We start from the raw sequence: 26,691 nt of genomic DNA on the forward strand, positions 1-26,691 counted from the left end.
TTATCTTAACACACTGTAGCATACGCAAACTGGAGCCTATACCGCAACTTTCTCAGGATTTTCAAAAAGTTCCCAACATTATTGCAACGATATTTTCATTAGTTTTCCATGATTTTCAATATATTAGTATCATTAGAGTAGTCTAGTGCTGTAGCTGCTGAATATTATTCCAGATTAAAACTGACCATTGTGTACATTTTATGAACAGTACGCAGGGGCGTATCCAGGATTTTCTAACCAGGGGGGAGCGAATTACTATCTAAGCGGAGCGCCACCTTCAGTTGGCGCGCAGCGTGCAAGAAAATGTCTGCTTGATACCCCTCAGATCACCGGAAATGGCACTTCTCGGGCTTGAAATGACCAACCAGATGTACACTTTTTGCCTGAGAACCAAGTATTTCCCAATAGTTTTTTCATCCATAACCTTTTTGAAGATTGTCACCAGTCACACATCATGTTCGACCTCATCGCATCTCCTGTGGATCATTTGCTTTTTGTAGGTGATTCTACGTCGCGGCTACAATACCCCGTCAGCCCCACTTTTCAAGGTTTTAAGCCCATTATTTGTTCAGAATTTGAAAATTCACAATTCTTGTGAATAAATTCACTTCAAAACATACCCATAATGTTGCACAAAGTTTCATCTATGGACAACCAATATAGAAAAACCTCCTTCAACCCCTAACAGACCGGTCAAAATTGCACGAGTGGAGGGTAGTATGATGAAGAATGGTGGTCAGGGAACTTTCGAAAATTCAGACACAGTTAATTTATTGGTGTATAAATATTAAAACCTCTTCTAACGGCTATAAAACTTCGTTGAAGGAATTGAAATACCAGATATTTCCGAAACCGAACACTACACACATCTACAGTTTGGAGGCTGTTCATCATTTTCATGCTAATTGATATGATGTAATATCTGCTGTTTGCTTTAAAAATTCGAATAATTGAAATGAGGCTGAAATAAATAACTATTATCTGTTTATTATGCAATGCTCCACCAGTGGCGTAGCGATGAGCCTGGGGGTGGGCTCCTGGCCCAAAGGGGCCCCCTATCAGGAGGTCCAAGCAAGGGGCGTCCGCAGAATGTTTACAAGGTCACACACTACTTGATACGATCTAAGCGGAGCGCCACCATCGGTTGGCGCGGAGCGTAACATGATTTTTTTTTTGCCCAAAAAAAATACACCTAGATCGTCGGAAAAGACATTTCCCGTTCAAGTTGCATTTACATCGGTTATTTTGAGTTCTCATGTCTTAAGATTTTGACTTTTAATAATTTCAGTGATGCATCATGGGTACGTATGCAATGAACAAAACTAGAGAACTGTAAGTGTTGGTTGGGTGAAATCATTGAAATGTCAAATGCTTAACTTTCTTTTCAAATTTGTGATTTTCCAGGGGGGTGGGCAAGCCCACCCCCTACTGTATGGAGTATAACGGAGGCTGCTGTACAAATACAGTAATCAAACCTAAGCATAGGTCTAATTTCGGCTGAAACTTTGTCTCCATCTAATCCTAACTTCCTATGCTTTTCTACTTTAATACCAGATACACCGATTATCGTTATTCTTACATTTTATTACTATATTTATATCCTTCTCTTTCAAATGAACGCAGTTTCAAGTCTGTTGAGTGTTGGGTTATTGTTTTAGATTTTTTCAAAAAATCATATGTCCCGATGTTGTACTCAGTACAACATTGGCTGCAATTGGGTTTTAAATTATATACTTTGTTTTCATTATAATAATAAATAACACAAATATAGCTCGATACAGACATTAATACCCAAACAGCCCATGATCATGATGTCCGTATTCCGTATCACGTGAAAATATGTATATTGTCTTGGTCAGTCTTACATGAGTTTTTCTTTCCCAGTAAAACGGGCCCTCCCTATCCAAAGAGGTATCCTTTTTCTGTGCATCAGTATGGCGGGGCCACCTTTTGGTCGGGGCCACCGGCTCAGCACGGTCCGTAGGAGTTACGCTACTTTGCCCCACATTATTTTCATTTCGAAAGACGCACATTTTCAAGTTCATTACACACTGAAGGCTTCGATTCTCTATCTGCCTTCAGTTTAGGGAAGATCTTGGGATTTTCATCCCTAGATATCGCTAGATATTGCTAGATATCCATACAGTACAGTGCCCTTGGGATTTCTTGGATTTTTTCGGGACCTGATCTTGGGAAATTGCAAGTCGGGAGTGGTCACACTCCATGTAGGTCAGTGCACGACCTCTAATACACAACCCGATCACTTGTTATCGATGAAGTGGTGTGTTGCCGAATTTGTCAAGGTCTTGGTACTATGGGCGAAGGTTATTAATTAAGTTTCGTAACTCATCGGGAAGCGATTAGTGGAGTGGGGCGTAGGGTTGTGGGCGGGCGTTTTCATGCAGATGGGAACAATCTCAAGAAGTGATGGGTGGGTCCGCCCCCCCCCCTGCCCCGCTCATGATACGCCCTGGATCCACTACATGATATTCACAGGAGACGTGCTCAATTCTCCAATCGCATGCGGAATTTATGTGTCGATTCATTGTAAGAGTTACGGTACTAGGTTTGGGGTAACGATTATCATTCAGGTCGGACTGTATAACATTTTATCTCTGGATGGCAGTGTTGCATCGAAGGACATAGGTCATAGGTCTAGTGCAGTTCGCATATAGATCCTGGTCTAATACCGAAATGCGTCATGTTTCCCAACGACTCGGTCGAGTTCGAGACCAGCCACAGTTGGTTTCATCATGGAGGTCTGTTTTTACCCCCATGGTTTCATAGCACAATTGTACAATTGATTAAGGCGTCCATACACACACACCCGTTACGATAGACCATATGTAATTATGTAATTATGACTGTTCCTCTTCTCTTCCCGGTGTCTTGTCGTTAATCTTCTACTCCCTCCTTTCTCCTTTTTCTCTCTTTCCTCTTTTTCTTTTCCCTTCCTTCCTCCTCTTCCCCCCCCCCCTCTTTTCCCCTTTTTTCTTCTCTTTTTTTTCTCTCCTCTATTTCTTACCCGGGGGCGCGGGCCCCCAACGCCCACCTGGATACGCGCCTGGTACGTAACTTTTTAATAATGGGTCGCCATGATTAAAAGAATCAAGTAGGGTGAAAACGACAGGCTAGGCATGGTCCTACCACGGGCCCTAAGGCAAGCCCATGAACCCCATCTATAACTGTGTCGCGCTGCGTGCAGACTGACGCCTTCGGCGTTAGTATAGTATCACCCACAAAGTTCAGTGATTTTTTTTAACCCCAGGCTCATCCCTGTATATGGATGAAATTAACAGAATAAAGGCATAGTCTGCCTATACTTAACAAGATACACAGTAGGCAATTTTACAGTACATAACATAGACACTGTGTTAGACCAAAACTGAGCCTCGATCCTGTGATCAAAATGGAAAACTTTTTAGTTGGCTTCAAGGGTGCATGTGGGGGATCAGATAAGGGGAAAGAGAAGCAGAAGAAGGGGGAACATGTGGTGAATAAGGAGTCCACTATCAAACGTTATTATTTGGGTGTTGAAATAAAGAGAGTGTATTGGTGTAACACCTTGAAAATGTATTACCTTTGTTTTTAGTCTTAGTCAATGGTAGGTCTACTTTTTATAGTAATTAATTTTACCGATAAAATGTTGTAAAATTTAATCAATTTGTAGCTACAATTTATACAGGACAACCAGCCCTCGCAACACCAAAAAAAGCCCCCGTCATCAGTAAAACAGCCCTCGTAAAAAAATTTGCTTGTGCTGAAAAGAACCCTCGTCACCCAAAAAATATTTTGAGCCCTGCAGTTTGCGATGTTTGTTTATATTACATAATGATAATTGATGTGGTACAATGTGACAGCCGGGGTATAGATTTATAATAAATTATGATCAGAGTGGTTTGATTACGTGAGATGAGACTACTTTGAGTATTGTCAAGGTAAGAACTCAAGAAACTGACACACTATAACAGTTTGTTTTAAAAATTATATTTATTAGCTTTTTAAGTTCATATTAGCACTGGTCTTCAACGATCGCAAGTTGTTTTAATCGCCAAAAAGGTACACCAAATGGCGCAAATTGCATCCTCATTTGTAAAAAATCTCTAGCTTCTGATTGGGGTACATCCCCCCCCCCTCCGACACCCACCTGCGGCGCGATGGCTGCTTCGCAGCCATATGGTTCGCGGGAAATGATACCTTTCTTGCCGGGAAAAAAAACATTTTTAACAGCCCTCTATTAATTTAGGTTTATTTTTTTCATAAAAGGGGTCTCCCTGTTTAGATCACATCAGTGAAAGCAGTGTGGTGTGACAAACAATAAATGCTCTCCTGAAATGACCATTGACCTCAACAACAGGCTTATTGCACTAAATTTGATAGATACATCAACATACTAAATATGACATTTGTCCTTTTTGAAATGTTGTGTAAAACTTGGTTCTTACAATTTGATCCCTGGTGAGCTCAAACGACGATTGACCTCCGCCCACAACATTAGGCTTCTTGTACTCAATGTGGTACAATAATACCATATATGCGATCTGTCCAAGTTTCCCTTGCGATATTATGAATAGGAAGGTGCGTTTGTGTATAGAGCCAGGTAAGAGGGCAGTGAAGAAATTGTTTGGAATTTGCTGACTTCAAATGACCTTTGACCTCCATCAAAATCAATAATAGGCTCCGAAATTAAATTTGATACCATACAGGTACAAACTAAATATGAGATTTGCCCAAGTTTCCCTTCTTGCTATATCATGTTTACAGGGCTTTCGCAATTTGAACTGTTGACTCCAAATGACCTTTGAGGTCAACTAAAAGCAATATTAGGCCCTCTTAAATTTGATATGATTCATCTACAAACCAAAATATGAGTATGCTCCTGCTCACCTTCTTGAGATATCGTGTTTACAAGGTTCCTACAATTTGACCCAATGACCTTTGACCTCTTTGTACTTAATGTGGTTCATTTACATACTATATATGAGATCTGTTCGAGCTTACCTTCTTGAGATATCGTGTTTACAATGTTTTCACAGTTTGACCCCTGGTGACCACTAATGACATTTGACCTTCCAAAAAAAAAAACAATAGGCTTCTTGTACTACAGTGGTTCTTCTTTTTCTTTTCAGATATCGTGTTTACAAGATATCGTGTTTACAAGCTGGGCGTCACAAACGCACACCTACACGCCCGCGCGCACATACATATGCCACCATGAATGCAAATTAAGGTTATCATCGAAATAAAAAAAAATAAAAAAACTTAAGTTCTCTGACACTTAACACAAGGACAAATGACGAGGCTTTTCCCGTCATATCAATGATGTTGGTCACGTGCTTGGTTGAAATATCAGTAAAGTTAAATCTAAATGACGCCAATGTTTAATACAGTGACGACGTAAGTATCAAACTTGGGCGCAAAAAATAAGTATCGGTCAGAAGTATATTACAAAGTGTTTGTTTGATAGTTTCATTGTTCAAAAAGTAAAAATTGATTGCACCATTGTTTCAATGACGGTACAATCACTTTGAAACATATTTTGTTTACAATACAAAGTTTGTATAGGGTATGGATTTCGATTTCGTGCAATTATTATCAGTAGGTCTGCAATGCTTAGCAGGATTTAAAGTTCGTTCTCAATAAACAATCATTATCAAATTAATATACTTTTCGAAATAATTTCGTTATTATTATCGACAATAAAATAATGTATTACTTTGTGGCGGCACACATTACATATTAAATAATATCTTTCAATATTAAAATTACTTGGTTGGCTTAGTGTTCTACGATATTTGATATTTCTGGTAAGTTCCGAGATACACATATTTATAGACAAACCGAGGTGATAATGATAATAGCCTATTGTCATATGATCATTCCAGGGATTATATTTAATATCCCAGATTTGATTGGATGCTATTAAGCTTACTATTTTAGGGTTATCTACTTAGCTCGCACAATGCTTTATACACAAAGTAAATACGATTTTAACTATCTAATTATCATTATTTAGCTCTTTGTTTACCACGCATAATACTTCTTCTCAAAACGAACTTAATGACCGTGCTATTTGTTTTTCTGCTAAAAAAGTAAAACACATTTGAGAAAATGCAACTGTGAAACGCATGATGCCGACAATCCAGCAGTGTCCGTTTATGAAAGGCGTTTAATAACGTAATTGAAAAGTCTGGAGCTAAACAATGGGAATCATAAAACAATGTTTATTCAAATATACATTCACTTCCTTCTACCTATAGTTAAATTGAGAGCTACACAATAATATGTTATCTAGTCAGACTCCTACCAATGAGAAGTGCTACTTCAAGAGGATAAACTGAACATAACAAGAATCATTCCTTCCTTAGTAAGTATTCATAACTTTGTGTTGTCTATAACCCTCCTCTATTCAAGCTTCTTTCGACAGGTTTACATTAGAGCAAGATGGGATACATTAAACACCAATAAAAGCAAGTTTGCTCATTTAAAGTAAAACTTACAAAGAATAACCAAAAATAAGGTCGAATGATGATTCGTAGTCACTGCTGTACATCTACTGACCTACTTAATGTATGTTTCCATGGTGCCAGGTCGATAACGCGGACACCGCGGAAACCGATAAACCGAGTTCTGTTATCGAGATACCGGGTTCGATATCAACGGTTTCCGCGCTGTCGACCTTGCTATATAGCAAGGTCGAAACGTGGAAAGCGCGCAAAGAAGAGGACTTTGTCAAGGGAGGGTGACGAACTTTTTTGGGCGGATTTCAGCCTATATACGCCAGGAGGGGTGGGAAAGGGCTTAGGTATTTATTTATATTTTAACTAAATGCAGGTCGAAAACGGGGAAATGTTTTTGTACACAATGAATGGCGAAACTAGAGGATTTTGTCAAGGGAGGGTGAAGAGTTTTCGGTGCATTTCAGTCAATATGCGCCAGGAAGGTGATGGGGTTTAGGTTTTTTCTCTAAATGCAGGTCGGAAACGCGAAAAAATGTTTTATATTTTTTACAGTGGAGAAACAAGATGATTTTGTCAAGGGAGGGTGAACAAGTGTTTTAAGCGCATTTTAGCTGTCATGCGCCAAGAAGAAGTGGGGGTATAATATTTTAGTTTTTTACTTAATGCAGGTCGAAAACGCGAACATGTTTTTACAATTTTGCGAAATTGTTTTTTAAGGAGTGTTAGCTCAGTGGTTAACACCGGTGCCTTTCAATCATAAGGTCCCGAGTTCGAGTCACTCCAAGATTAATGTATGTCGTCCAGTTAAAGAGTTGTGACAATTGACAATTCATAATCATGGACGTTAAATATGAATCTAAGAGACTGACTTCGGTCAGTTGCGGCTTTAATAAGCCAATGATGGCTTCTTCGCGAGTTCCTGCTTGCAGGAGGATCTAAAATACATACACACATACAATGGCGAAACTATAGGATTTTCTTCAGGGGGTTAAGAGCTTTCGGCGCATTTCAGCCAATAAGCGCCACGTAGGTGAGGGGTTGTAGGTTTTTATTTTACTAAATGCAGGTAGAAAACGCTGAAATGTTTTCAAGAAAAGGCGGAACTAAAGGAGTTTGCTAAGGGAGGGAAAAGAAATGTTTTTGGCCAGCGAATTTCAGCCAATATGAGCCAGCAAAAGTGTGGGGAGGTAGGTTGAGGCTTTCTCACTAAATGCAGGTTGAACAGGTGGAATGTTTTTAACAAAGGCGGAACTAGGGGAGTTTGCTAAGGGAGGGAAAAGAAGTGTTTTTAGCAGGCGCATTTCAGCTAATATGCGCCAGGAAGGGGGTGAGGAGGGAGGTTGATGCTTGTTTTACTAAATGCAGGTCGAAAACGCGGAAATGTTTTTTTTTTACAAAGGCGGAACTAGAGGAGTTTGCTAAGGGAGGGAAAATATTTTTTTTTTGGCAGGCGCATTTCAGCCAATATGCGCCAGCGAAGGTGTGGGGACGTGAGTTGAGGTTTTTTTTCTCACTAAATGCAGGTCGAAAACACGGAAATGTTTTTAACAAAGGCAGAACTAGGAGTTTGCTAAGAGAGGGAAGAGAAATGTTTTTGGCAGGCGCATTTCAGCCAATATGCGCCAGCAAAGGTGTGGGGAAGTGGGTTGAGGCTTTTCTCACTAAATGCGTGTCGAAAACGATAACATTTGATTATTTATTATGATTGGCTGGTCACGTTACTGTTTGAAATATCAATAAAGTCAAACCTAAAAGATGTCAATGTTTTATACAGTGACGACGTAAATATCAAACTTGGGAGAAAAAATAAACAATATCGGTAAGAAGTATATTACAAAGCGTTGGGAATACTTTTTAATCTTTGTATCAATATCGAGAGAGAACACTGGACATTTTACGAAGAGTACTATTTTAGCATATTTTGTGTGAAAGATGGAAATGTCTGGTCGATGTGCGACAGACTGAATGCAATAACCACAGATCTCTACTACCTGTATTACCAGTAACACAACACATCTCCTTTGGATTCTTTTCTGCTTTTGTTTCATTTTTCTTTCCTTCTCTTTTTACTTGGCGACCACGTGACTATCACAATATACTTATATACACTTCTAATCAGCTCTAGAGTGGACATGGGAAATAATGTTTCTTTTACGTACGTACGTAATGATACTACGTACGTACGTCATATGTATTACGTACGTACGCGATAATGTTTGATTTTATATTATTTTATTCAGCAAATTATCATTCTTCATCTACATACAAAAAATTGCACATATAGAGAAACATTTAAAATACAAGATGGAAATAAACTTAAATGCATCACAAACAAACTTACATGTCAAGGATAAAAGCTTATTTCCAAAGGGGTCCTTACGTTACGTTACGTTCACTACCTTAGGAGCATAGGCGTAGAAGCCCAATTTGATTTGGTGGGGGAGGGTGGGGAGGGGGGGAGGGGTGGCCGTAAAGACTTGCCCGAAAAATGTAACCAAAATTTTCTCTTCGCCTCGCGCGCGTTTAACAGGTTAATGTGCATATTATATGCATCGGTTATTACATCGCAGGCCAATAACATACAATCAGTTGCCGTGATACCCTTCCATCTTGGTTATAATTATTGGGGAAGTCGTTACAATAATAATGATAATAATATAAGTTTAACCATTGAAAAACACAATGCAAATTATTTTTCTTTCAGTAGGTGCCCGAAAAATTATCGGCATATTGCCCGAATTTTCACAAAGATATTTCTAGTTATGGAGGGGGCTGCACCCCCCCCCCAGCCCCCACCCCCGCCTTCTACGCAATTGCTTAGGAGTAGCAGTATACGTACAGATTGTAACATATTGGCCTACGTACATGATACGTGAATATACGTACTGTATACTGTACGGTCTAACTAGATTATGATACAATAATACTTCTCGCTCAGTGTACCTCGCTTGTATCAATCATCCGACCACAGAGTCAAGCTTAGTTTAACGATTAAGCCGCGAACTAAAAAATGCCGGACAATTTCATCCCTCTCCATCTTTGAAATAAAGATGTATCCCGCAGTATATCACGTAGTCTCGCTAACATTAGGCAAGTGATAACATACAGGGGCGGATCCAGGGGGGCCGACCCGGCCCCGGCCCCCCCCCCCCTTTTTGGAAATCAGTTGCGTTTTTTTATGTGGGAGTACTTCAAATTCCTAATAGGCATTCCTTGGTGAAAGAAAAACCTAATATATATCCAGCTGCTCTTCCCTGAAACGCGATCGTTTTTATTCCAAATTTGAAACTAAGGCAATTATCAGGACTACGCGACATCACGTATTAATTAGATACGGCTCAGTACTATAGTGCTGACTATTACTGTCAGGGAAAATCAATGCACAGTTAGCAAGTATATCATAATTATCTGAATGAAACGGGGTGTAGGCGGTTTTACACTATCTAACGCAACGTAGTCGCCAAGAACCTGAAGTATTTTGAAGGGAGGGCCCGAGGAACATGAACTTATAGCATGCTCCTCGTGGTGAAACATAATTGCACCTATTAGGTGAATTGAGTGTACTGTTAATAGTAGGAGAGACTAGTGTAGGTTCTTATGACCAACTAGACCGGTTTCTGCTCTCAAACTGTATAGGAGGAGCTTCATCAGTAGTAGCCTTTGAATATTTTATATTCGGCCTGGGCGTCTCGTTCTCAAAATGCATCTATTTTCTGTGCACGAGTTTTTATGGACTCATAGTGCAGCTATAAGAGCATTTAAAAGAGCTTCGTGTGAACCTTGAGAGTCAGCTGATTCTTCGTTAGTATGAAACCTTGAGTTAACAAGTAAACCTTTGAGATTTTGGGCCCTTTTGTATAGGCTAGAATCGGTTCTTTTGGAAACAGTTTGGATAATTCCGCTTGCAGGGGCGTAGCGAGCGGGGGGGGGGGGGGGTGGTGTGGGTGTGTATATAATAATTTGGTCGCTGTCGGCAAATTTTGGGTTTGTCGGCAAAAGGAGAAAAGGTGAAGAGAGCGGAAGGGGAAGAAAGAAGGAAAGCTGAATAGAGAAAAGGAGAACGGGAGCTTCTTTATCGGTTATTTCGATTATCCAGTTCTTCATCTGATAAACTCATTCACCAATCCAATCACTCGACGCCTACAAGTTAAAAACCTCTCGGCAAATAACTGATAATGTCACGGCCGTCAGTTAAGCTACTGTAGCCAGGCTCAGCTAGACGAGTGCCAGAATCGCCGGCAACTCAGTGAAAGAAATGGAATTAAAGGCTTCCGTATAGGCCGCAGCCCATGAGTCGTGCTATCGTGTGACAACGTGTTGTTATTATCCTCTGTTCAGAATGACGTCATCGCAGACAACGTAAGGACACGGCTCACGAATTGTACACAATTTTTAACGTTTCTCGCTTGTATATCAATGAATGTTGTTATTTCTCATTACCGGAAAGTTTTCTGAACATTTTCATCACGAAGTTTCACTATTTCAACGATCGGTGAAAGAGAAAACACAGTTCGATAATTGGTCCCAATTAATTCTTCTTCTGCCGACTGCCATAAAAATAATATCGAAATGGAAATTCTACGGTGCCAAATTTGACTTAAAATATGCACCAGATTGCATCTAAGGACGTTTCAAAACTAAAAATTTTCCAAAGGGGAGGGGTAGACCCCCTACCCTTAGACCCCTCCCCCATTTCAGTCACCACTTCCAGATCCGTCGGCAAATCAAATTCTCCACCCCCCAACAACAACAAAACTTCGCTACGCCCCTGAATAGGAAGCAAGAAATAGTCCACAAATTCCGATATTTTTTCGGTCGGTGATTCGTTTCCGCTTATTATCGGGCCCTCCCTTAAAAATACTTAAGGTTCTTGGCGACTACGTTGCGTTAGATAATGTAAAACCGCCTACACCCCCCTTTCATTAATAAGTATATCATAATTATCTCATTGAACATATCTTGTTTATGTTTTTTCTTGGGGTGAATCTGGTGTCATAATTTTCGCGCAAAAGAAAAAACGAATCGACGCAATAATAGTGTATCCATTGTACATGCACTGTTGAGCGTTGTTAAATATGTGTCTATCGAGAAAAAATATGTGCACAAAAAAGCGTGTCTGCAACGTTTCTGGTTTTTCTAGTTTTTGGCGAAATGTTTCACCATTTTGCATCTAAGCACTCACAATTAACCAAAAATTTCCAATGGGGAGGGGGCCCCTCCCCCTAGACCCCTCCCTCAGGACGCAGATCACTAAAGTGCTACAATCGGGATGTCGGCCCCCCCTTTCTCAAAATCCTGGATCCGCCCCTGACATAGGTTATATCACATCAAAAAAAAAAACACGCACGTACGTACGTAGGCCTACATTCGTTATAATGATCACGTAAGTAATAATATCACGTACTTACGTGATATTTATTCCGTACGTACGTTATAATAATACTACGTGCGTACGTAATATTACCACGTACGTACGAGATAAATATCGCATACACGTACGTTAGTAATAATATCACGTACGTACGTGATATTTATTACATACGTACGTACTTTTACTACGTATGTACGTAATTGTGTCACGTGTGTACGTGATAAATATCACGGACGTGCGCCCGCTTACGTTAGACAAGTGTTTACGTAGGTTACATCACATAATAAAATCACGTACGAAAGTACGTAGGCCTACATTCGTTATAACTATAACATAAATACGTAATAATATCACGTACGTAATATACGTGATATTTATTACGTAGGTACGTAATAATACTACATACGAAATATTATCACGTACGTACGTGATGGTTATCACCTTAGTACGCTTACATGAGACAAGTGTTTACATAGGTTATAACATAATAAAAACACATACGTACGTACTTACGTATACCTACATTCGTTATAATTACCACGAACGTATGCAATAATATCACGTATGTAATATGAGTACGTATGTGTACACGTATATTACGTATACGGAGTGTTATTACGAACGTATGTGCTCAATAATACCTTTTTTATTACCGTCCAGAGCTTCGTAGCCTTGTTTTTATCTCAGCAACAAACACTTTATGTGCTGGGCGTTCATGAACCGTATCGACATGATTCTTGATGGGGTGGAGAAGGAAGGGGGGGGGGTGGGTTAAGGGTCGATTTCGATATCAAGTAGCTTTGCTGAGACGGATATCAATGTGTCAGTGGAAGCAGATCATGCGTTAATTATATTATAACTTCATTAACTGTACATTCAAAGCTACATTGTAAGGTATTCCTGGTTACTGGTATTGGATGAGTCATGCGGTCACCAAGAGACCTGTTTGTCATCTCTCTCTCTTATTTACTTTCTTAACATGTGAGTGGTGAGGAAGGTGGGGGGGGGGTGAGCTATTTTTGACTGGTTTATTTAATTTCATTTTGTTCTATCATTACTACGTTAATATGTGAACCAGGCTAATCTAGGTCCCGATTTGATGCTGACTTGGTATCGACTTCTGATTTTAACTGACAATGGCAATATTTACGACCTGGATATGACGCTGGCAGTTGTATAAGTGTTAATTCTGATTGTTAACGTGTAGGTTCATGCATTGTGAGCCGGGGATAGAAATCACTACTTCATTTTGTTAGCGTGTGTTATTACTACAATGTAAACCATTTGGAAGAAAGTCTGAAGGTGATGATGACAGCCTACTAAGCCTCCTAACTTCGCTACATACAGTTAACTTGCAACTTTAAAAGCGACTTCTAATTGTCGTTGTCTATTATAAATTTAAATCTTCGATGGTATAATTTAATCCACTTTAACTGTTCTGTGCGGATATAAAAAAATAAAAAAATGCAGTATAAAATTCGGTATTGAAAGATTAAGAGATATATTATATCATAAAACGAACTTTAAAGAATCTCCTATGCTTTATTTAATTATTCGTGCTGTTAATTTGTTTATATTTTATGGGTGAGAAATATATTAAAATAAATAGATTTCTTAGTTATTAGGACTATATGTCAGATTTGGCAAGGCGGCATGAGCCTTCGTATTATTTTTCCATGCTAACCACGAAAAATATTTCTTCTCCATCTCGCATATTCAATACGATTTATCCATACGATTATTGGTCGTAATGTCAAACACTAAAATCAACCAATATTTGATTATAAAACTGCCACTATATAACACCTGGTGCTCACATTTTTCATCGTAAGTGTCGAAGACGTTTAACGGTAACTTGAAATAATGCTATAAGAGCAAAACCATCGACAGGGCTGGCTAACTTTAAAAGAACGTTCGATTTTATTTGGAATCGTTCATCAGGGGAAGAGTAACCCTTTTTCTTTTTCCACAGCTTAAGTAATGACAATTTGAGCACAATTTGCATTATACGCAATAATGGAGTTATGAAAATATTGCATAAACCCCAAATATTTTCAAAGTGACGTTTGTTCACCTTTATAGAACAAAATATATGAACAGAGAATAACTACACAATGAGAACACGATTTGTAATATCATGGCATATGACATATCACTGGATGCTATTAGATATATCTAACCAGTATTGAATAAAATGATGCATTATTCCTAGCCACTGCTAGACACGGACTGACCTACTGTACTTAGCGTCGGTTTCCTTGGTTACGTTGTATGACAGTTTTAGTTACAACATTCCACGTGTACACTAGACGCGTGGCTCGTTTAACTTTCTATTCATTAGATTTAACCTTGACTCATGTCATCTATTATTATGCTAATTAAGTATCTATGGGAGTAATGAGTGACGTCAGATATAAAACACGTTCGAGCATAATTCGGCTTAAGTTAACTTTTTTTTTCCAGTAATACCTAAATCAGATTTAATTTGATTTACTTCATTGTCCTTTTACACTTGTTTTTACTTTGTTTCTATGGCTACGATCAACTGTTTAATAACTTCCCATATGTCCTTTATATAAAGAGTATAATCAGTGAGCTGCTACTCTAACAGGGAGCTGCTACTTTAAAAGGGAGCTGCTACTCTAACAGGAAGCTGATATTCCAACAGGGAGCTGCTACTCTAACAGGGAGTTACTACTCTAACAGTGAGCTGCTACTCTAACAGGGAGTTACTACTCTAACAGTGAGCTGCTACTCTAACAGGAAGCTGCTACTCTAACAATGAGCTGCTACTCTAACAGTGAGCTGCTACTCTAACAGGGGACTGTCACTCTAACAGGGAGCTGCTACCCTAACAGGGAGCTAATATTCCAACAGGGAGCTGCTACTCTAAAAGGGAGTTGCTACTCCCACAGGGAGCTGCTACTCCAACAGGGAGCTGCTTCTCTAACAGGGAGTAGCAACTCCGTACTCCAACAGGGAGCTGATACTCTAACAGTGAGCTGCTACTCTAACAGTGAGCTGCTACTCTAACAGGAAGCTGCTACTCTAATAGGGAGCTGCTATTCTAACAGTGAGCTGCTACCTAACATGCAGCTGATATTCCAACAGGGAGCTGCTACTCTAACAGGGAGTTGCTACTCCCACAGGGAGTTGCTACTCCAACAGGTAGCTGCTTCTCCAACTGGGAGTAGCAACTCCATACTCCAACAGGGAGCTGTTACTCTAACAGTGAGCTGCTACTCTAACAGTGAGCTGCTGCTGTAACAGTAAGCTGCTACTCTAACAATGAGCTGCTACTCTAACAGGGAGCTGATACTCTAACAGTGAGCTGCTACCCTAACAGGGAGCTGCTAATCTAACAGGGAGCTGCTACTCTAACAGGGAGCTGCTACTCTAGCAGGAAGCACTACTCTAACGGGGAGCTGCTACTATAACAGGGAGCTGCTACTTTAAAAGGGATCTGCTACTCTAACAGGCAGCTGATATTCTAACAGGGAGCAACTACTCTAACAGCGAGCTGCTACTCTAACAGGAAGCTGCTACTCTAACAAGAAGCTGCTACTCTAACAGGGAGCTGATACTCTAAAATGGAGCTGCTACTCTAAGAGGGAGCTGCTAATCTAACAGGAAGCTGCTACTCTAACAGGGAGCTGGTACTCTAACAGGGAGCTGCTACTCTAACGGGGAGCTGCTACTCTCACAGGCAGCTGCTACTCTAACAGGGAGCTGCTGCTCTAACAGGCAGCTGATACTCTGTAGAACTATACATACTCCTTCAGTTCATGAAAGTTATAGTTTTTTTGTCACGTGGTTTAAGCTAGTTAATTTGAATTCACTGTTTTTCAAACAGACATACATCTTATCACACCACTTTTAGCAATATTCTGTTCGTCTGAACAACAAAGTTTCGTGATATCAAACGAGACGACGAATTACAGTTGTAAACACTAAAACAATTAAGATGCAATTAAGTAAATAGCAAATTCACAGATGATTTACTTTATTTTTATTAAAAGGTATGATTTGACGTACATTGAAACACCGTCGTTTAAGGAAAAAGTTTGCATATAAAACCATCACATGTTCACTTTCACCCAATCAGAGTAATGTAATATGACAACCGATGATATAAGATTCTTACACGAGGTTCTGGAAGTCAGTCAAAGATAAGTATAATTAACATTAAGACTATAGTACAAGTTACAAGCAATCACATATTAATATTGTTCTAACGTTGTTTCTATGCAATGGCTATTTTACAGAAGCGTTAAGATGCCGAACACTCTCACAATATTGCCATTCCTTAATTGTTTGTATGAGATGTATGAAATACATCAAAGAGTTTACTCTTATAACAACAAAGTTCATTAAGTCGTAAAAAATATATAGTTAAAATGAATTACAATATAAAGAATGGGATATTCATGTGCTTTTTTTAAATTCATGATTCGTAAAGAAACTTACTTATACACGTAATTGTATATTAAAATAAAAGTAGCTACATATTTTAATAGTTGTATCATTCCTTTTAAATTTGTATTCCACTAATTACAATTTTCGTCATTTTTTTTCACATTTAACGTGAGGTTTTTTATTTTCCTTTTTTGTTTTAGATCGTAAGATTGTAGTTTTCGAAGTGTTGAGAAGAAGCACTGATTCAGTTTAGATATTTCGATGACGTAATTAAATCGTTATATACTCTCCACTCCAACACTGATTCCTTGACTGACACCATCCATAACCACTCACGCATCGATTATCGTTCTCCAATTACTATATTTTATATGGCAACATATATCGCTAAATTAATTGCTACGAAGGTAAAATCCATAAAGACTGTATGATCAGTGTTCTTCATTTCAAGATTCCTGGTTTCATGAGGGGTGGTGTTTGTACATGTGACACCCACAGTTACACCTTGGTAACGTGAAAGTAATGTCTTTCTAATACTACCACGAACCTTAACTTTATCTACAGTGTTACAAAACCTTCTATTAAACTATACCTATATCACAATGTGAAATCTCAAAACCGAGACAGCCAAACTCATCAATATTCCATATTTTTGTTGTAATGACTCCATCAAGTACAATTCGATGAAAAAGTATTTTTCTCAAAATAGTTTTTTATTCTTTTCGGGGATAACCTATTGATAATCACTTCATTCTGAAATGAGTGGTACCTTATTTATGATAGGCAGAAGAAATATCCATGAAGTGATACAAGAAAAAAATTGCTTAACAAAATAAACACATTTGAAAATCTCAGCATAAAATAGAGTGAATTAAAACAAGTATGGTGATATAAACTTAACTACATAACTAACAGTCCCCTAAGCAAGAAATGTAAACAAATATCGACACATAGTATATGAAAACAGCGATGGTAATTAAAAGCAAAGTGAAAGATTTAAAGAGGACGATGGCCAATGTTGTAACAACGTCACAATTATATAGAGAGACCCGAATTCCCTTTGAAGTTTCCCAGTACCATCCCAACTTGTTTTGTGTAAACCTCGGGCAAGCAATTTTGATGAACTGAGTGGTGTATAATAACTCCAGCGGGATCAGAACAGGTTGTCTTCAGGAACATGTACTTCGTAATTCATCTACTAGGATCCAACCTTCTACGGGACAAAGAAGAGCATAAACCATGCAAACAAAATGCTTGGGTATTAGGCCTATTCATTTACACTATTATTGTTTTATTTTCTTGTTGGAGGCGGGGGTAATGATAATTTTCTGATATTTTTTTTTAATAGTTTCATGATAATTAAATAAGTGGATGTGTAAGAGTGGAATCATAATATAACGGATGTTTACTAATAAGCTACTGCTGTTTTCTCCTCTAAAACATTACAACTTATTCAATCAGTATGCGTGAATTTAATTAAGGCCTAATCATTTTACATGTTTTTGGGGTTGATGGATAATCATCACTTTCAGATATTTGATTGTATAAGAGTGGAAATCATTATTAAAAATATTTAGTTCTTACCATAAATTATATGCAGTATATTTAGTAGGGAATTCATTAATATGACATTTCTGCATTAATATGACATTTCAGTTGCTCATTAGATAGGTAAATATATGTATATTTGTGTTTGTGGTTCTTCTTTTTTTAATATATCTTTTGTTACCAAGTGCTTGATTGGTTTGTTATAGATATATTATTGATGACTATCAATTTACCCTACTCATTGGATGATGAGAAGTTTGTGTTCACTTCGTCATTTATACCAATATTTTAATGATTGTTTAGTTATATTTGTATTCTACATGACTTTAAACCTCTCACTGTTAGGTATGTAATATAAATTATACTAATACTTTATCACTTTACCACAGTGACTGTAACTACACTTTATATCATACCCATTTGATGGCCATAACCTGTGTTTACTACATTGATACTTAATCCAGACTTATGGACCAGGTCTTTCTTAAGACGGTTTAACTGTATATAATATATTATTATATTTGCGAACTGCTTCACTCTGTTCCAATCACTGGATTTTTACTAGTACTTATCAAGTATTACATCAGTTTTAGTTCCTTCGGAGCGTCGAGGGCCATGACGGGCCCGAAAAATAAAACAATACGGTCGCGCTCGTGTTCAACTCCAAATTTTCCTGGGCGATTCAAAAAACAATCCTGGACCCAAATACTATAGACTCCCGCGAACCCCATTTTCGCTGCGAACCTAACCTCCCCTATTTACTCGCTACTGTTTTCTATAAGATACATTCTGTGAAAGTAAGACCTCTCGTTAAACAACTATACACTCTGTACCATAAGTTATGTACAATATTGGTAATTTGTTAGAACTTAATTGATCATGGACCTTGAGCTAACAGAAAAGAGACAGACTAAGCATTGACCGGTCGTTACTGTAATCGATTCGCTGTTTAATTAATGTTTATTTATTGCATGATCTACTCCAAGCATTGTATCTTAAGCAATGATTACTTACAACATCACTTGAAATATTAAATTACATGTTTGTTATGCCTATAATCCATTCCTGTCATGGTTAATAAGTTACGTGCTTACTGTATCACTTTAACCCACATATTGTATGCATTATCATATTTACTAACTACATCACTAGAATCCACTCATTGCATATTTAATATTTTGTTAACGATATTACTTTAAGCGACTCAGTGTGTGTTAATAATATGTGTTTACAATGTCACTTTTATCCACACATTGTATGGTTATTAATATTGTTTAACTACATCAAAATCCATTCCTAAAATGTTAAATTAGCACGTGTTTACTATATAAATTTAATCCATCCATGGTATGTTAAGTAGTATTTTTTGACTACATCTCTATAATCCACTATGTGTATATTTAGTAATATTTTTTGACTAAACCCTTCTAATCCACTCAGCCTTTTGTTACTAATATGTGTTGACTACATCCCTTTAATCCCCATTGCTTGTTTACTAATATGTGCTGACTACATTAGTCTACTCCACTCAGTGTATGCTACTAATATGTGTTGACTACATCCCTTTAATCCACCCATTGCTTGTTTAGTAATATTTGTTGACTACACCAGTCTACTCCACTCAGTGTATGTTTAGTAATATTTGTTGATAACATCCCTTTCATCCCTTCAGTGTGTTTTAAGCAATATTTGTTGACTACATCCCTTTAAACCATCCAGTGTATGTTGAGTAATATTGGTTCACTTCAAGCCTTAACGTATCTCATATTATATTTATTAATGCTTGTTAACTACATAATTTTATGCAACCCATTGCATATTTAGAAACATTTGTTACTATTAACTTTCATCCAATCACTCATCGTGTTTTGCTCACTTGTCTCTACTAACCCGATATGTCAGTACTTTCTTATGCTTCTCATTCAGAAACCATCAACTGATAACCGAGATATGACTCAATTAAGCAGTTATTGATATATTACAGTTATAGTTAGTTCATCGGATGACGTCACTGTATGTTTGCTACTTTGACTAAGCCATGGTGTGTTCAATACAGTGGCGGGTGCTGAATTACAAACGTCCGGTGGTACACAAGTACCACGCCAATGGTATTTCGATGCTCTTGCTAGTAATTACAATACCGATATGTTGTTAAAACAATATGATGAAATAGTTATTATACAGAAGATGGAGTGATTACTTACTTCCCAACGACCAGAGTCGAGATTAAGGCTATAATATTCATCATCTTTATCAGGAGTCCAGAACACTGCAAGAAACAAATACGATTAATAAACAATAAAGGTTGTAACCAATAAAAGAAGATCAATGATCTATTAGTGAATGAAACATTTTGAACAATACACAATATAAACAACCATATTACTTTAAACTAAGAACCTTATTGTCTCTAGGTATGCATATTCTTTGTTTTTGCTGAAAATAATTTGGGTTGTCATGGTGTCACATGTTCTTTACAAATGTGAGTCTTGGGAGAATGGTGAAAACAGACATACTGTAGGTGAGCTACACCTGAGAATACATTTAATACAAAACAAACTGTAGATGTTCCCAATTAATCCCCTTATCCGTACCAGTCCCTGGTTAGCACGCAGCTACAATGAAATATTAAACAAAGACTATTTTTTTCATGACAAAGCAATGATGTAGACAACGCAAGTTTCGTAAGTATTTCAAAACTATAAATCTTTTCAATGTTACACAATAAGATCAACACACAGTTTTTCAATTATTATTATTATTTTTTGGACAATACTTATTAAACAGTTGTTTAGAATTGCTAGTGATTACAATTCCGTCAAATCTCAAACCTTTAAAATCATGTTGCATACACCTTGGACATCGGCCGTAATGAACATGGAGCATTTCTATCTCACACTACGATACAGCAGGTATATAAAGATAAAGTACCTTTATTTCGCCCTATTAGGAAAGATCTTAGTCCTTGGGAAAAGCATAATCATTTATTTGAATTTCACAAACACCCGACAATGTAAATAAGTTTGCGTAGTTTAAAGTGTTAACGATGTTGAAATACATGTGTCATTTTGTTTACTTTGGAAATCATCTAATAGTGTTTGTCAGTACAACCACTTTTCAAAATATGTTTTTCGCGATGGGGGTACAGAATTAATACTATGCCCTTCGTTGTATGTTTAACTAAAGGATGCATTACAAGGCAGTGCTAGATCATACAGTTGGATCATTAGTCCCAACTCTGTAATGGTGCGAGATGATTTCCATACATATCTTCATCCGTCGTGTTTCGACTTATCTCAATTTTGACAGAATGTAGCATTCTGACATTGAAGTGAAATTTGAATAGATGGGTCTTTAAGGAACTGTTGTCATCAATTTAACAATTCCAATTATAAACATCAATTCAAACGTATTTACGGTCAAAATAAACAAAGAAGACTTTCCGACAAACATCGTCAAACTTTCCATGAAATCGTTGACAAAGAAGTCGACATTTTAAGGGTGCTACTTTATGAGAAATAGTTGAAAATTAGAGAAAATTACCCAAAATTTTAGATTGAAACTATGAATTTTCTGTATAAAAAAGTAACATTTCCAGTGTCCCACTTGAACCACCGTAGTACTTAAAAAAAAAAAAACTAAGACCTGCCAACCAAATCGCTTTCTGCCCACTTATTGTTTAAATCGCTTCCTATGATACTGTTTCCATTGCTATTTCTAATGACATACGCAATCAGAAAGCCTGTCTTTATTTCATTCTAGTATCGGTTCCTGTAAGATGGGCTCAGTACACAGTTATATGTATTTTTCTAAATAATGTAGGATCGTGATGGCTTATGGCAGTCTTATGACAGGCTTATGAAAGTGTTTACTGCAACAGGCAATGACGCCCGGTGTATGGCGACCTCAGTTTGACTGGAACTAAAACCAAATCAATGTCGACTACTGGAATGGTGTGAACTGTAAACAACATGACACATTAAAGAGTCATCAATCGATTAATAAATAAGAACTTTACCTTTCACTCCCCGAGATTTCAGTGTCGATAGAGATGGTCCGACGGGTATCGATGAGGGCAGCAGACAGTCATCTAAGCTATAATCACAGAAAGAAATATAATCAGCCATTTGTCATTACATCCTTCTTTAATTGTTACTACTTCGAATACAGTATAAAGATTAACTCATAATATGCAATACATCAATAGTTGCCCCTTCATCTATTACAACCTCACACATCAGTTAAGTGTTTTAGGAAGGATCAGGATCACACCGGCTACGGCAAAGTTTGAAAACAACTAAACGGTAATTTCAAAATGATGGAAGCTTTTTTTTCAAAGGATAAAGGTTTAATCCAAATCCAAAAGTATCAAAAAAGGTTCCATTATGACATTGAGCCCTCAATCAACCGATTTATATAGAGATTACAATAAATACTGTAAATCTTAAAGGTTTTGTACCCCCGTAAAATACTGGGTTGTGCTGAAAATCTGATAATTCAGTAGCATGCGCTATTAAGGTTCACAGTAAGAACTGAGGATACCTGTAATTCCAACGAATAAATAAAACTATATTAGTTGGAACTATATACACGTATCTTCAGTTCTTACTGTAATCCTAATAGCATATGCTACAAGTTTACAGCACGATCCAAACAGACAGATGTCAATGATGTAACCTGTCATGTTTTCCAACTCTATATGAAGGAAGAAAGTTTACAAAATGTAAATCATGCAATTTATTTCCTTTTACATCATCCAGTCGTTTATTTTTGTTTATCTGTTATTGAAAATATAAACGATCATTTTCAACATACTTTAAATAGTAGGGTTTTCCAACTTATCAAGGACCCTTGAAGGGTTGGGGGGAGGGGATGGATCGTAGAAGAAAAGGATCTTATCAGTTCTTTATCTCTCAATTCGTTTGAATATAATTGAAAGCTGCCGACTTAATTTTCTACATGTTAAGTTAATTTCACTATGCACAAACAGATACATGAATAAGCTAACAAACAAAACTAAACAGGAATAGCATTTGCGCATAAATTGAAGACATGGTGGTATATCTCCTGATAATAGTTTCATAAACACTGTATGTTTTATGTCGCAATTTAAATGTGCAAATGCAATGTACTCTAATGAGCATATGTAACATTAAATATATATATATATATATATATATATATATATATATATATATATATATATATATATCCAATATAGCTCTTAAACAGTTGTTACTACTACTATCTATTATGCAATCAAAGGGTCGCATTAGCCCCGCGAATTTGATCTCATTTGGAATAAACGATTAGTAATAAGCCACCTGTGATTATTATTTTTTAGATATCCCGTCTATAATTCATAAACATCTCGTAAAATTTATTGTCAGACTTTCCTTCTATGAAATAAACGAATGAATAAATAATAATTTCTTCCACATGGTAGCCTAACACCACACTAAGTCAATGAGAAATCTAGCTAAGCCTAACCATCTGTTCGCTGAAATTGTGACGCAGTTGTTAGATATGCATGGAATACTTTCGTTATTGTTGTTATCTTCGACCACATGGTAGCCTAACACCACACTAAGTCAATGGGAAATCTGCCTAACCATCGGTTTGCAATTTTGTTTTTAAATCACACTTTGCGTAGGATTCGGGTAATAAATTAGGAACCGGGTATTATCGCGTCGGGCAGGTACCTTCGTTATTGCTGTTAGCTTCGACCACATGGTAACCTAACACCACACTAAGTCAATGGGAAATCTTCCTAAACGTCGGTTTGCCATTTTTTAAATTTTTTAAATGACACTTTGCGTAGGATTCAGGTAATAAATTAGGAACCTGGTAGTATCGCGTCGGGCGGGTACCCGGGTATTCCATGCAAACACTAATTGTAACCTTTCTTCACGAATACGCACGAACGCGATGCGATGAACTTATATATATTTGGCAACAATGTTCTTGATATGTTACGCGCAAACCGATGGTGGCGCTTCGATTAGATGGTGTCAAAATGGCATCTTTTGGGAAATGACCCACTCACAAAAATAACTCTACCAACAGAACTGGTATTTACGCACAACAGAGCATCACCAACATTTGGACGATACATATTATTTATGGTTGTTCCTTAAACTGCCCACCCCCCCTCCCCTCTCGAAGGGCGTCTACCCAAGCTAAGGCACTTAAAGGAATGTTATACCATTTTAATGGAGTCTTAACAGAGTCATAGCTGGAAGTGGGGGGGGGGGGGGGGAGGCAGGAGGAAGAGAATAAAGGAATCGTGGTTGGTATATCTTCCAAAATAAAGCTAATTTTGATTACTCAAGAATTAACGTAGGCTATATGACAGTAATGTTTTAACTCTCAACTCGTTAGCACTTAATTGTAAGTTACATATTTAATGTTCCGCGAGATTTTTTAATGTTACAACCTACTAACAAACACACGAAGAAGCAATCCATAAAACTGCAGATGAACTTCATTACGTCATCATCTTTCTACATCATCACATTACACGTGTTTGTCAGTGAGTCGATTCCCCAATTGACACTGCTCGCATTACTACTTTACCAACAACTGTACGATGCCTATATATGCCATGGTAACTTCGTTCAGGTTTTTTTCGGTTTATACCATATTTTATATAATAGTTATACCATATATAAGAGGGAGGGGCTGGAGAGTTGGTTTATCTAAATCAAGTATAAGTAGGCGACCTTACTTAAATATTAAATTAGAATTAATCGAATAACGTTGCGTTCCTTTGTGTCGTCAAGATATTAGCATAAAATGGTCGATACTACTTTTTTTTTCAAGTTGATACCTCACATCGACAAGTGGTCTTTATTTTCATGCATATTGTCAGCTTTCATGCATGTTTAGCTCTAATCTCAGAAATCAATCAGTATGTTCTGCTCTGTTATGTAGACGTGTCATTTAATATTCTATTTATTTCATCGTCTAGACTACTGTCATATCTTATCTAAAGATACGAGCAATCTCATTTGAAAATGATATATTCCAGAAGTGCCTACAAACTCAGTACATAATTAGAAGGTGTATGAAACAGAAACACCTCTTCTATTATTAACAATGTGCAGCGCGCGTACATTTTAGGAGTGTTGGGTTTTCCAGCAATTTCATGTTTTTGTTTAACAATCTGAATGCATAGACAGCACAGTGATGGACATAAACTAACATAACTATAACTAATATGATGTTCTCTGTGTAAGCATGTAACCGACATAAACACTCAGCTTAACTCAAACAAATGTTATCACATGAATCTTATTATCAAATTACAAATGGACTAACCGACCACAATGATTGGAGTGCCTGAGTAGTATTTTATAACGGTGGGTATGTTGCCCTGGGGTCATTCAAGCCAATGTAGGGCATTTGGGGTTCCTACCCGGAAATAATAATGTTAGACGATAGATAGAGTGTGGTCCCTAAACGCAAAGTTTTGCTATAAGAAATACGCTGTGTGACGTTTAAGAAAAACAGCGGTGGGGGTCGGGGAGGGGGTACATCAGTAGTAGTGATCCTAATCTTCCCTGGCTGAATACAAAAATCTGCCGACTGAACCTTATTCACCCAATTTATAAAGAACGTTTTTGATATAATAATAGGCCTAAGAGAAGTATTTAGACATACTGCTAAACCAGTAGGAAGGCCCGTGACTACCTTGCTTAGAAAAATAAAGTCCCAATTTAAGGACGTTAACATTAACAATTTCGAGGAAGCAATAAACCTTGCGCAAGATCGTGATACGTGGCGGAGTTTAATCACTGATCATGTCGGATAGACGAGATTCAACTTACTGCTGCTACTTCTAATGAAATCGTATAAGATGTTAGTAGTTAGTATCATTTTCTTCCAAACATCGCGTGGCTAACATTATTATAAAATAGAGACAGATTTAGTACTTGTCAAAATGACCTTCAGAACAACAGATCATTGACGTATCCAGATACCGAAGCTGCAGTCGTTTGGTCACGTGACGTATTACAGCGCGATTGACAGGTCATGTACAAAGAATACAATGAGCTCGATATACAGTGTACATCATTATATTAATAGAAGTTACAATAAAAGAAAAGTTCATTCATACTTAGTAAAGATTCCTAAATCCTATTGGTCAATTCAGGTCAGCTGACCGTGGTTAATCCTGTGAGTAACGCACGGTAAAATTACGGGGCATCACTTTAATAAATCTTTGGTTATATGTAACCAAAAATGTTTTGTTTTATGATTTTCCCCCACACAAATGGTAGTGTATGAATGAACGGGGTTAATCAACGGTCTAGCGTGCGTTACTCACATGATTAATGTACTCCGGGTGTAAATGCTATCGCTGGATGCACTCGGGCTCCGCCCTCGTGCATCGTTTGCATTATCCCCCGATCGTGCATTAATCCTGTGAGTAACGCAACGCACAATAGTAACGAAATGAGATGATGTAAGGAAATGACGTTGAAGAAATGTTAGAATATCAGCAGGAAGGGAGGGGGGGGGGGTCAATACCCTTATATTTTCTCTCTATCCTTTTTTCCACAACTATTACTTTCAAAAATGGAAGAAAAAGAAATAAACGAATTCTGCTTAAAAAAGGTTCTTCAGAGACTAAAATCAACATCAGAAAGAAAGACCTTCCAACCATTTAAAACCAGACAGTGTCTAGACGTGACGTATTTATTGCAATCTCCAGGTACTTGTTTGTCAGTAAATTCCAGGTGTTTTCATTAAGGACGCGCGCGTCTATTCTGTTATATTGAAAACAACACCTTTCCATTGGGCGTGGTACGCGCGCGTCTATTCCATTGAATACAGCTTCTTTCATTGTATTGTTCAAGTATTTGATTGACAGGTGTTGAACAAAAGAAAATG

At 37.5% G+C, this 26,691-nt stretch overlaps 2 protein-coding genes across 2 annotated transcripts in view; both read right to left on the reverse strand.

The window, feature by feature from the left end:
• Positions 1 to 26,691, reverse strand: part of LOC139982552 (uncharacterized) — a 217,401-nt gene that overhangs the window by 45,126 nt on the left and 145,584 nt on the right. The window lies entirely within an intron of this gene.
• Positions 15,827 to 26,691, reverse strand: part of LOC139982192 (uncharacterized) — a 43,561-nt gene continuing 32,696 nt past the window's right edge. The window contains exons 14-16 of the mRNA XM_071994783.1: positions 21,815 to 21,891; positions 20,001 to 20,065; positions 15,827 to 17,461 (exon numbers count right to left, since the gene is read on the reverse strand). Coding sequence (XP_071850884.1) covers positions 17,447 to 17,461; positions 20,001 to 20,065; positions 21,815 to 21,891 — 157 coding nt within the window. The 3' untranslated portion in view covers positions 15,827 to 17,446. The remainder of the gene's footprint in view (positions 17,462 to 20,000; positions 20,066 to 21,814; positions 21,892 to 26,691) is intronic.

The sequence above is a fragment of the Apostichopus japonicus genome, chromosome 16 (assembly GCF_037975245.1).
Source record: "Apostichopus japonicus isolate 1M-3 chromosome 16, ASM3797524v1, whole genome shotgun sequence".
NCBI classification, from domain to species: domain Eukaryota; kingdom Metazoa; phylum Echinodermata; class Holothuroidea; order Aspidochirotida; family Stichopodidae; genus Apostichopus; species Apostichopus japonicus.